At 49.3% G+C, this 13433-nt stretch overlaps 1 protein-coding gene across 1 annotated transcript in view; it reads left to right on the top strand.

Moving 5' to 3' along the window:
- The first annotated feature begins 1351 nt into the window (after positions 1–1351).
- ak5 (adenylate kinase 5) overlaps positions 1352–13433 on the top strand; it is a 113560-nt gene continuing 101478 nt past the window's right edge. The window contains exons 1-3 of the mRNA XM_070885985.1: positions 1352–1457; positions 7480–7666; positions 8703–8870. Coding sequence (XP_070742086.1) covers positions 1398–1457; positions 7480–7666; positions 8703–8870 — 415 coding nt within the window. The 5' untranslated portion in view covers positions 1352–1397. The remainder of the gene's footprint in view (positions 1458–7479; positions 7667–8702; positions 8871–13433) is intronic.

Here is a 13433-nt window from a genome sequence, read left to right as displayed (position 1 = left end):
TGTAGTAATACCCGCCCTCCTGTATGGATCTGAGGAATGGACGATGTACAGAAGGCACCTCAAGTCGCTGGAGATATATCACCAACGATGTCTCTGCAAGATCCTACAAATCCCCTGGGAGGACAGGCGCACCAACATCAGTGTCCTCGACCAGCCTAACATCCCCAGTTTTGAAGCACTGACCACACTCGATCAGCTTCGCTGGGCAGGCCATATAGTTTGCATGTCAGACACGAGACTCCCTAAGAAAATGCTTTATGCGAAGCTTCTTCATGGTAAACGAGCTAAAGGTGAGCAGCGGAAACGTTACAAGGATATCCTCAAAGCCTCCCTGGTAAAGTGCGACATCACCACTGACACCTGGGAGTCCCTGGCCACAGACCACCGTAGGTGGAGAAAGTGCATCCAGAAGGGCTTTGAGCTCTTCAAATTTCAACGCCGCGAGCGTGAAGAGGTCAGGCGCAGGCAGCGGAAGGAGTGCGCGGCAAACCAGCTCCACCCACCCCTTCCCTTGATGAATGTCTGTCCCACCTGTAACAGGGTCTGTGGCTCTCATATTGGACTGTTCAGCCACCAAAGAACTCACTTTGGGAGTGGAAGCAAGTCTTCCTTGATTCCGAGGGACTGCCTACGATGAGCTCTGGAATTCCCTCCCTTAACCCCGCCGTCCCTCCACCTCTCTCCCCTCCTTTTAAGACGCTCCTTAAAAAGCTACCTCTTTGACCGAGCTTTTAGTCACCTGTCCTAATATCTCCTTATGTGGCTCGATGCTAAATTTTTGTCTGACTACGCTCCTGCGAAACGACTTGGTGCGTTTTACTATGTTAAAGGCGCTGTATAAATGCAAGTTGTTAGTGTAACAAACAATTTGGGGGTAGTGGCTGAATATAGATTTGGGGGAGTATTTAATCTGTAATTAAACCCTGTGAATAATCTGTACTGAATGACCCCTAGACAATGTAACCAGGGCTGATCTCAGGGAGGTTGGATTCAAGAAGATTTAATTGTTTTAGAAAACTACTAGTTTGGGTTTAATGTAGACAAACTGTCACCATAATTCCTCAGAGCTACTTCTATGATTTAGGGACGGCTTGATAACGGGAGCTAGGTCAAACCTATTATTGTAATCCTGCAGCGTCAGAAATATGTTTTGCTGGCGAAAGACCAAGAAGTGACACACGACACGGAACACCAAATTAAAGGGGCTGTTGCTTGACACGGTTGAGCTGAAGGCTGGAGAGAGGGGCGGGTTAATATAAAATGATGTGCAGAAATATCTGGTCCGGCAAATCAGTGGAGAGGAGGAAGCGGGTTTTGTGGGCAGATTCAGCCTGTTCGCCTGCGCCTCACATCCATTTCACCGCACATCGCAGGTGCAGCAGCGAGCGCCGGGAAACATGAACTCAGCCGAGGCGAGGGACTACCTCTCTGACAGGCATATCCCCCAGCTGTTCGAGGTGAGCCCCAGCTGTGCTGGGAGGGAGGGAGGGAGGGAGGGAGGGTAGGTCCTGATCTTACCAAAAAGAGAAAAGGCTTTTAACTCCCATTTATTCTACAACTAAAGTTCAATCTCCAACAAGCCTTTTAATAACTCCGAACCCAAAGTGAACGGTGTGGGTGATTCTGGTGGCTCCTGTTCCATTGAATAGTTTACAAATGATTTTGTCTATTTTCTTTCGGCAGAAATGTGTTTAGTTTCCTTATTTCGGGATTTCGCTTTTTAAAAAAAAAACAAACACTTGCTAATCAGTAAGTTGACAATGTGCGAGATTGTAATTAACAGAGTAATTAACACTGTGCATGTTACATCTGGTGATTTCAGTGTTGACAGTGGCAGCGGACTCGAGGCTGCATTGGGATTTGGCTTTGTGGTGTTCAGTATCAGTTCACACAGGAAGTGGCGCCAGTAAACTGTTTAAGATGTTTCTGCACTGCACATTTGGCAGTTTTTAAAATGTGTACTTTGGGATGTGCGCAAGTATTTGTTGCCCATCCCTAATTGCCCTCGAGATGGTTGAGCTGGGTGTTTGGTTGGTGTTGGTTCCAGTGACTCGTTCCTGGCACTGGCTGGGACTGTGGGGTGCAGAGGGGTTGCCAATGGTTAGCAGATAAAAGAATGATAGAACTGGCACTTACACAGCACTTTTCACTATCTCGGGACATCCGAAATCGCTTTACAGCCAATTAAGTATTTTTGAAGGGTAGTCACTGTTGTAATGTACGAAATGCAGTTGGTGATGTTGGTTGAGGGATATATATTGGCCAGGACACCAAGGAGGTCTCCCCTTGCGCCTCTTCGAAATAGTGGCCGTGGGATCTTTTACGTCCACCCGAGAGGCCAGATGAGAAAAAACGGCACCTCCGACAGTGCAGTATTCCCTCAGTACTGCACTGGAGTGTCAGCCTGGATTATATGCCCAAGTTCCTGGAGTGGGACTTGAACCCACAACCTTCTGACTCCGAGGTGAGAGTGCTACCCACTGAGCCGTGGGTAACACCGTGGCCTCCAGATCGCGGGGACCTCATTCGCCCCTGGTACAGGCTCCCACCTAAATGTTCAAAATCCACATCATTGTTGTTCCAACGCGGATTACCGGACGGCGCAAGGATATAAAAATTGCATCAGCGGGAGACTCCTTTCCATGTTGCAACTAAGAAATTGAAAGAGGCTTGCAAACCCGAGCAGAAAATAAGCTATGTTTAATTTATGCAGCGTGGCAGAAGCAATCTCTGCTCCTCTACACCTGGTAACGACAACTTGCCTTAGATTGTCGCACAGATGGCGCGAGGCACTTCACTTTGGTGAACTCAAATAAAATGTTGGAGGCGAGGAGGGGGGGGGGGGAGAGATATAACCAAACGCTTGGTCAATGAGGCGGGTTCTTCATGAGAGGCTTAAAGGAGTTTGGAGAGATTTAGGGAGGGAATACCTTGGGGCCTAGACGTCTGCAGGCATGGTCGACAATGGTTGGGAATAGGGCGGGATGCACAAGACCAGAGTCCGGGAGATAGGGGGTGGCGGGGGAGAGTTGTAAGGCTGGAGGTGGTTACAGAAGTATGGAGGGGGTGAGGCCATGAAGAGTCTTGAACATGAGCATGAGAATTTTAAATTGGAGGTGTCGGGGGACAGGGAGCCAATGTAGGTCAGCAAGCGGGTCTTGTATGGGATGTACCCATTTTACACCAGCTGATCTGAATAAACCATCCCGAGGGATCACAGAGTTACGACGAGAGACTCACTGGAGAAGGGGAAGTTGAGGATGATCCAATGGTAATGTAAGACGGTTCTGAAGAGTTTGAGAGGGAAATAGTGAATGATTGGGGTAGAATTTCCTCCTGTGTTCTCCCCAGCTCTGGTAGAAATGGCACGCACAGCTGTCTATGGCATTTCTCCAGGACTTTGCCAAAGTTCCGGTGGGAGATCAGGAACCCCCCCCCCCCCCCCCCCTGTCCTTGGGAATTCCACAGTGTTATCCCTACTCTGAGCATAAAGGGGGCGGTCAGAAGAAATATTTTTACACAAAAGTCGATAAGATGATTAAAGGATTGGATCGGGTAGATAGAGAGAAACTTTCTTCTGGTGGGGGGGGGGGGGGGCGGGGGGGGGTGGTGGCTGGGGGATTCCAGAACAAGGGGGCAGAACCTTCAAGTTAGAGCTAGGCCATTCAGGGGTAATGTCAGGAAACATTTCTTCCATGGTAATACCAGCAGGTCCGGCCTCACTCCCATCTCCATTGTAGATACCCTTTCTGACAAGTGTGGTGTTGGGGCAATCATCTTGGGGCCATTCCATAGCTGCTCAGGGAAATCACCAAGGCGCTGTACAGAAATATCAGGAAAATGTTTCCCCATATGTCACCACTGTACACAATGCAACGTGCACTTTACGGGAATCATGAATGGGAAGGAATGTGAGGGGAGGAACAGCTGATGCCAGGGACTTTCTAAAACCCACCGATTGGCTTTGTTGAACCCCCATGGTGTGTTTATAAACTGCAGAAAGAAACCCAAATTCACTGGAAGCTGATGTGAAATCTTGGGTTATACAGAGGATATTCCTCTGTAGCAATGCTTGAAGTAGTCATATGACCGCCTTTGGCCTAGAATTTTAATGGATTTAAAGTCCCCTGGGCTTCCCTTTTCCTGCTGTCAGCTTCAGGTATTGTACCCCAAGCTTAGTGTGACTAAATCACTGATTCGCCTCGTCTTCTCTCAGTCTCGCCAGCTGTCCACTGCACCCCCCTGGCCTCGGCCAGCTGTCCCCTGCACCCCCGGGGCCTCGGCCTGCTGTCCCCTGCACCCCCGGGGCCTCGGCCTGCTGTCCCCTGCACCCCCGGGGCCTCGGCCTGCTGTCCCCTGCACCCCCCGGGCCTCGGCCCGCTGTCCCCTGCACCCCCCTGGCCTTGGCCTGCTGTCCCCTGCACCCCCCTGGCCTCGGCCTGCTGTCCCCTGCACCCCCCGGGCCTCCTGTCCCCTGCACCCCCCGGGGCCTCGGCCAGCTGTCCCCTGCACCGTGGGGCCTCGGCCAGCTGTCCCCTGCACCTCCGGGGCCTCGGCCAGCTGTCCCCTGCACCCCCGGGGCCTCGGCCAGCTGTCCCCTGCACCCCCAGGGCCTCGGCCAGCTGTCCCCTGCACCGTGGGGCCTCGGCCAGCTGTCCCCTGCACCCCCGGGGCCTCGGCCTGCTGTCCCCTGCACCTCCGGGGCCTCGGCCCGCTGTCCCCTGCACCTCCGGGGCCTCGGCCCGCTGTCCCCTGCACCTCCGGGGCCTCGGCCTGCTGTCCCCTGCACCCCCGGGGCCTCGGCCCGCTGTCCCCTGCACCTCCGGGGCCTCGGCCCGCTGTCCCCTGCACCTCCGGGGCCTCGGCCCGCTGTCCCCTGCACCCCCCGGGGCCTCGGCCAGCTGTCCCCTGCACCCCCGGGGCCTCGGCCCGCTGTCCCCTACACCCCCCTGGCCTCGGTCAGCTGTCCCCTGCACCCCCGGGGCCTCGGCCCGCTGTCCCCTACACCCCCCTGGCCTCGGTCAGCTGTCCCCTGCACCCCCGGGGCCTCGGCCCGCTGTCCCCTACACCCCCCAGGCCTCGGTCAGCTGTCCCCTGCACCTTGGGGCCTCGGCCAGCTGTCCCCTGCACCCCCGGGGCCAAGGATCGCAGGTTGGAGATAGGGCTGTGATATTGTAGCCCCATTCTCTGCACTCCTCCCCTGATGCCTGCAGATTTAAGTTATGCGGAGAGACCAGAGAAGCTGGGATTGTTCTCCTTGGACCAGAGAAGGTTAAGGGGAGATTTAATAGAGGTGTTCAAAATTACGAGTGGTTTTGATAGAGTAGATTGGGAGAAACGGTTTCCACTGGCAGGAGGGTCGGTAACCAAAGGACACCGATTTAAGGCAATTGGCAAAAGAACCAGAGGGGAGAGGAGCAGAATTATTTTTTATTCAGTGAGTTTGTATGATCTTGAATGCACAGCCTGAAAGGGTGGTAGAAACCGATTCAATAAGGAATTGGATATGTACACATTAAGGAAAAAATTGCAGAACTGTGGGGAAAGAGCGGGGCAGTGGGACTAGTTGGATAGCTCTTTTAAAGAGCCGGCAGGCACAATGGGCAGAAAGGCCACCTCCTGCGCTGTAAGATTCTATGACTCTAAAGAGTGGCAAGACTTCAGAATGACCCCGATGGCTAATGGTAAGTGACCGGGTCATTACACTGTTCAGATCCAGGCTGGCCTGCTGTGTACTTGCAGCGCTTTCTGGTTTTCTTTCAGATACTCGACATTCACTCGTTGGTGAGCTGCAAAACTCTGTCACTGCTCAAAATTGCATTCTTTTGTGCTTTCAATTCCCCACAGTGCGGATTTATATATCCAGTTAGTCACTTCTTTCCATGCTCCTCACAGTGAGGGATCTTAGTGCAGTAATTGGCAAAAGCGTATTTCTGCTTCTGGTTTCTACATTGTTTCTGTGTTTCTCTCTCAGGTGGGAGTGTGTCAGTATTTGCAAGGGACTTCCACGAGTGTGTCAGTATTTTCAGGGGGTCTCCGGGTGTGTGCCAGTATTTTCAGGGGGTCTCCGGGTGTGTGCCAGTATTTTCAGGGGGTCTCCGGTTGTGTGTCAGTATTTTCAGGGGGTCTCTGGGTGTGTGTCATTATTTTCAGGGGGTCTCCGGAAGTGTGTCAGTATTTTCAGGGGGTCTCCGGGTGTGTGTCAGTATTTTCAGAGGGTCTCCGAAAGTGTGTCAGTATTTTCAGGGGGTCTCCGGGTGTGTGTCAGTATTTTCAGAGGGTCTCCGAAAGTGTGTTAGTATTTTCAGGGGGTCTCCGGGAGTGTGTCAGTATTTTCAGGGGGTCTCCGGGTGTGTGTCAGTATTTTCAGGGGGTCTCCGGGTGTGTGTCAGTATTTTCAGAGGGTCTCCGAAAGTGTGTTAGTATTTTCAGGGGGTCTCCGGGAGTGTGTCAGTATTTTCAGGGGGTCTCTGGGTGTGTGTCAGTATTTTCAGGGGGTCTTCGGGTGTGTGTCAGTATTTTCAGGGGGTCTCTGGGTGTGTGTCAGTATTTTCAGGGGGTCTCTGGATGTGTGCCAGTATTTTCAGGGGGGTCTCCAGGTGTGTGTCAGTATTTTCAGGGGGGTCTCCAGGTGTGTGTCAGTATTTTCAGGGGGTCTCCGGGAGTGTGTCAGTATTTTCAGGGAGTCTCCGAGAGTATGTCAGTATTTGCAGGGTGTAAGAGCAAGATTGATAATCAAAAGATGTTATCTGGCTATTGTGGAGGCCCTGAGCTGGCTAACCCAAGAGGTATGCTTAAAACCACACGTACACATAAAACACAATAGAGGTCATGAGATGACCACTCATTGACCTCGGGCTCAAGGGAGCAATAAAGAAAATCCAAAGAGGAACTAATATAACAATAGAAGGTGATTCACACCTGGAAAAAGGGAACAAATGGGTATTTGATCATGCGTTGGTACAACCAATCATGTCACTGTTAAGGTCTGTCTATGAGGACACTCGTACCAAAACCTGTATAATTTGAACAGCTCTTTGAAGATCCCCTCAGGCAGCTGAGAAGTGAGATATTCCCCTGCACGTGCTAGAATAAAAGATCGTTGAAACTTATCCAAGGAATCCGTCTGTTGAATCCGGGCTTGTTAAGAGAGGAGAAGGGTGATTCTCCCCATCACAGTGGGTTTCCGGGAATGTGTCAGTATTTGCAGGGGATCTCTGGGAGTGTGTCTGTATTTACAAGGGGTCTCTGGGAGTGTGTCAGTATTTGCAGGGGGTCTCCAGGAGTGTGTCTGTATTTGCACGGGGTCTCCGGGAGTGTGTCATTATTTGCAGGGGGTCTCGGGGAGAGTGTCGGCCCGCGCGGGACTGTGTGCCCAAAAAGAAAAGTTCAAAAACCACTGTCGTACAATGTTTCCTGACGTACAGCCCAGTGCAACTGATGGGATTTCAGCCGTATATTCTGTTTCCTTCCGCACAGAGTATGCTCACAGGGCTGATGTACTACAAGCCAGAGGACCCCGTCGACTACTTGGAAAGTTGCCTGAAGAAAGTGAAGGAGCTGGGTGGAGCGGACAGAGTGCGATGGGACACCTTTGTGGCCCAGGAGAAGAGGATGTTGCCTCCTCTAACCAGTTGTCAGGCCAGGAGATCGTTCATCAGGAACGGTAATTGATCCCCTTTCCCGCTCTCGGGACATGAAACCCTCCAAAACAAATCACCCGGGATTTTGTGACTTTCCAGGAGGGTGGGGAGGGGAAGAGGGAGATCATTTGTCCCTGTTCTGAAATACAGTTGGAATCGCATTATCCATTGGTGCCAGCCATGGCTTACTGTGTATCACTCTCGCCTCTCAGTCTGAAGGTTGTGGGTTCAAGTCCCACTCCAGCAGCGTGAGCCCCATAATCGATGGCTGACACTCTAATGTAGTACTGAGGGAGTGCTGCACTGTCAGAGCTGCCGTCTTTTGGATGAGACTTTAAACCGAGGCCTCATCTGATCTGCCTGTTCCAGTGCTTCAGCAGATGTTAAATATCCCATTTATCTATCCCACTATCTGAAGAAAAGCAGGGAGTTCTCCCAGTCTCCCAGGGGTCACAGTCTAAGGATAAGGGGTAAGCCATTTAGGACCGAGATGAGAAGAAACTTCTTCGCTCAGAGAATTGTGAACCTGTGGAATTCTCTACCACAGAAAGTTGTTGAGGCCAGTTCGTTAGATATATTCAAAAGGGAGTTGGATGTGGCCCTTACGGCTAAAGGGATCAAGGGGTATGAAGAGAAAGCAGGAATGGGGTACTGAAGTTGCATGATCTGCCATGATCATATTGAATGGTGGTGCAGGCTCGAAGGGCCGAATGGCCTACACCTGCACCTATTTTCTATGTTTCTATGTGTCAGCCTAGATTATGTACGCAAGTCTCTGGAGTGGGTCTTCAACCCACGACCTCCTGAGCCAGGTAAGGGTGCCATCAACCATCAGAATGACCGCATGAAGTTACATTAGTAAAATCAACTCCAGAGTCACCAAAAGCAACAGAGAGCTTTCTGAATGTTAGTTTTCCTTCTTCACATTTGAAAGGGGGAGAAAAGTAAGGTCAGAGAGTTGAAAGGATCGTTAAATGTCAAGCACTTGTGATAATGTGATTAATAAAGACATACAGAGATTTCTTACTTACATGTCCTTTCCTGCTGTTCTGCTTGCAGTTCTGCCCGACGGTCCCAATTTTTCTTACCGGCGCTATGACCGCCTGCCTCCCATTCATCAATTCTCCATTGAGAGTGATACAGATCTGACTGAAACTGCTGAGCTCATCGAGGAATACATGGTGTTCGACCCAATCAAAGCTCGTCCATGGATCATACTGCTCATAGGTAACACTGGGAGTCTATCACATCAGAAAAGAGAATACTGCCAGAACATAAGAACATAAGAAATAGGAGCAGGAGTAAGCCATTTGGCCCTTTGAGCCTTCTCCGCCATTCAATGAGATCATGGCTGATCCTCTACCTCAACTCCACTTTCCTGCACTATCCCCATATCCCTTGATTCCCTTAATATCCAAAAATCTATAGATCTCTGTCTTGAACATAATCAACGTCTGAGCCTCCATAGCCCTCTGGAATAAAGAATTCCAAAGATTCACCACCCTATGAGTGAAGAAAGTTCTCCTCATCTCAGTTCTAAATGGCCGACCTCTTATTCTGACATTGTGACTCCTGGTTCTAGACTCCACAACCAGACGAAACATCTACCCTGTCGAGCCCTGTAAGAATTTTGTATGTTTCAATGAGATAAGAACATAAGAGCATAAGAATTAGGAACAGGAGTAGGCCATCTAGCCCCTCGAGCCTGCTCCGCCATTCAACAAGATCATGGCTGATCTGGCCTTGGAATCAGCTCCACTTACCCGCCCGCTGCCCATAACCCTTAATTCCCTTATTTGTTAAAAATCTATCAATCTGTGATTTGAATACATTTAATGAGCTAGCCTCAACTGCTTCCTTGGGCAGAGAATTCCACAGATTCACAACCCTCTGGGAGAAGAAATTCCTTCTCAACTCGGTTTTAAATTGGCTCCTCCGTATTTTGAGGCTGTGCCCCCTAGTTCTAGTCTCCCTGACCAGTGGAAACAACCTCTCTGCCTCTATCTTGTCTTTCCCTTTCATTATTTTAAATGTTTCTATAAGATCACCCCTCATCCTTATGAACTCCAACGAGTAAAGACCCAGTCTACTCAATCTATCATCATAAGGTAACCCCCTCATCTCCGGAATCAGCCTAGTGAATCGTCTCTGCACCCCCTCCAAAGCTAGTATATCCTTCCTGAAGTAAGGTGACCAAAACTGCACGCAGTACTCCAGGTGCGGCCTCACCAATATCCTATACAGTTGCAGCAGGACCTCCCTGCTTTTGTACCCCATCCCTCTCGCAATGAAGGCCAACATTCCATTCGCCTTCCTGATTACCTGCTGCACCTGCAAACTAACTTTTTGGGATTCATGCACAAGGACCCCCAGGTCCCTCTGCATTGCAGCATGTTGTAATTTCTCCCCATTTAAATAATATTCCCTTTTACTGTTTTTTTTTTTCCCAAGGTGGATGACCTCACATTTTCCGACATTGTATTCCATCTGCCAAACCTTAGCCCGTTCGCTTAATCTATCTAAATCTCTTTGCAGCCTCTCTGTGTCCTCTACACAACCCGCTTTCCCACTAATCTTTGTGTCATCTGCAAATTTTGTTACACTACACTCTGTCCCCTCTTCCAGGTCATCTATGTATATTGTAAACAGTTGTGGTCCTAGCACCGATCCCTGTGGCACACCACTAACCACCGATTGCCAACCTAAAAAGGACCCATTTATCCCGACTCTCTGCTTTCTGTTCGCCAGCCAATTCTCTATCTATGCTATTACATTTCCTCTGACTCCGCGTACCTTTATTTTCTGCAGTAACCTTTTGTGTGGCACCTTATCGAATGCCTTTTGGAAATCCAAATACACCACATCCATCGGTACACCTCTATCCACCATGCTCGTTATATCCTCAAATTATTCCAGTAAATTAGTTAAACATGATTTCCCCTTCATGAATCCATGTTGCGTCTGCTTGATTGCACTATTCCTATCTAGATGTCTCGCTATTTCTTCCTTAATGATAGCTTCAAGCATTTTCCCCACTACAGATGTTAAACTAACCGGCCTATAGTTACCTATCTTTTGTCTGCCCCCTTTTTTAAACAGAGGCGTTACATTAGCTGCTTTCCAATCCGCTGGTACCTCCCCCAGAGTCCAGAGAATTTTGGTAGATTATAACGAATGCATCTGCTATAACTTCCGCCATCTCTTTTAATACCCTGGGATGCATTTCATCAGGACCAGGGGACTTGTCTGCCTTGAGTCCCATTAGCCTGTCCAGCACTACCCCCCTAGTGATAGTGATTGTCTCGAGGTCCTCCCTTCCCACATTCCTGTGACCAGCAATTTCTGGCATGGTTTCTGTGTCTTCCACTGTGAAGACCGAAGCAAAATAATTGTTTAAGGTCTCAGCCATTTCCACATTTCCCATTATTAAATCCCCCTTCTCATCTTCTAAGGGACCAACATTTACTTTAGTCATTCTTTTCCGTTTTATATATCGGTAAAAGCTTTTACTATCTGTTTTTATGTTTTGTGCAAGTTTACTTTCGTAATCTATCTTTCCTTTCTTTATTGCTTTCTTAGTCATTCTTTGCTGTCGTTTAAAATTTTCCCAATCTTCTAGTTTCCCACTAACCTTGGCCACTTTATACGCATTGCTTTTTAATTTGATACTCTCCTTTATTTCCTTGGTTATCCACGGCTGGTTATCCCTTGTCTTAGCACCCTTCTTTTTCACTGGAATATATTTTTGTTGAGCACTATGAAAGAGCTCCTTAAAAGTCCTCCACTGTTCCTCAATTGTGCCACCATTTAGTCTGTGTTCCCAGTCTACTTTAGCCAACTCTGCCCTCATCCCACTGTAGTCCCCTTTGTTTAAGCATAGTACGCTTGTTTGAGACACTACTTCCTCACCCTCAATCTGTATTACAAATTCAACCATACTGTGATCACTCATTCCGAGAGGATCTTTTACTAGGAGATCGTTTATTATTCCTGTCTCATTACACAGGACCAGATCTAAGATAGCTTGCTCCCTTGTAGGTTCTGTAACATATTGTTCTAAGAAACAATCTCGTATGCATTCTATGAATTCCTCCTCAAGGCTACCCCGTGCGATTTGATTTGACCAATCGATATGTAGGTTAAAATCCCCCATGATTCCTGCTGTTCCTTTTTCACATGCCTCCATTATTCCCTTAATTATTGTCCGCCCCATCGTGAAGTTATTATTTGGGGGCCTATAACCTACGCCCACCAGTGACTTTTCCCCCTTACTATCTCTAATCTCTACCCACAATGATTCAACATTTTGTTCATTAGAGCCAATATCGTCTCTCACAACTGCCCTGATATCATCCTTTATTAACAGAGCTACCCCACCTCCTTTCCCTTCTTGTCTATCTTTACGAATTGTCAGATACCCCTGTATGTTTAATTCCCAGTCTTGGCCACCCTGCAACCACGTTTCTGTAATGGCCACCAAATCATACCCATTTGTAATGATTTGTGCCGTCAACTCATTTACTTTGTTTCGAATGCTGCGTGTGTTTAGGTAAAGTGTTTTAATACTAGTTTTTAAACCATGATTTTTTGTTTTGACCCCTCCTGCAGCCCCTTTATATTCATACATATTGTTCCTTCCTATCATGTTGTGGTTTACACTTACCCCAGTGCTGCTCTGCTCTGTTGCCTCCTGCCATTTGCATTCTTTCTTGGAGTTCTGTTCATCTGAGCTCTCACCCACTCTAACTAGCTCAGAGCCCTCTCCTGGGTTCCCATCCCACTGCCAAGCTAGTTTAAAGCCCTCCCAACCGCACTATCAAAATCACCCGAGAGAACATTGGTCCCATCTCTGTTGAGGTGTATCCTGTCCGACTTGTACAGATCCCACCTACCCCAGAAGCGGTCCCAATTGTTCAGGAAACTAAAGCCCTCCCTCCTACACCAATGCCCCAGCCACATATTTATCTGACTAGCCTTCCTATTTCTACCCTCACTAGTACGTGGCACTGGAAGTAATCCCGAGATTACCACCTTTTGAGGTCCTGGCTTTCAATCTTACTCCTAGCTCCCTAAACTCAGCTTTCAGGACCTCACCCCTCTTTCTACCTATGTCGTTGGTACCAATGTGGACCACAACCACTGGCTGTTCCCCTTCCCTCCCCAGAATGCCCTGCAGTCGCTCAGTGACATCATTGACCCTTGCACCAGGGAGGCAACACACTATCCTGCTGTCACTTTTGCTGCCGCAGAAGCGCCTATCCGCTCCCCTAACTATTGAATCTCCTATCACTATAACCCTTCCCGTCTTCTTCCTCCCCCCCTGTGCAGCTGAGCCACCCACTGTGCTGTGGACTTGGCCCTGGCTACACTCCCCAGAGGCATCACCGCCCTCGCCAGTTGTCAGAATAGAGTACCGGTTGGAGAGCGGGATAGTCTCAGGGGACTCCTGCACTACCTGCCTCCCCATACTCTTGTGTGCGACGGTCACTCATTCCCTATCCTCCTGTACCCTTTTTAATCTGTGGGGTGACCAACGCCTGAAACGAGCTATCCACGTACCTCTCGTTCTCTCGGACGCTCCTCAGTGCCTCCAGTCCTCGCTCAAGCTCCGAGACTCGCGCTCGAGTTGGAGGAGCTGGAGGCACTTCCTGCACATGTGGTCATCCCCGTTGCGGGAAGCATTCCGGAATTCCCACATGGCACAGGTGTTGCATTCCATTTAAACGAGCTGCCCTGCCATCCCACTAGTTACCCTTAAATTACCCAGCAAAAACACTGACTCCCACTACA

This window comes from Pristiophorus japonicus, chromosome 8 (assembly GCF_044704955.1).
Source record: "Pristiophorus japonicus isolate sPriJap1 chromosome 8, sPriJap1.hap1, whole genome shotgun sequence".
NCBI classification, from domain to species: domain Eukaryota; kingdom Metazoa; phylum Chordata; class Chondrichthyes; family Pristiophoridae; genus Pristiophorus; species Pristiophorus japonicus.
Note: the sequence above shows the minus strand (reverse complement) of the source record. Positions and strands in the feature narration are given on the sequence as shown.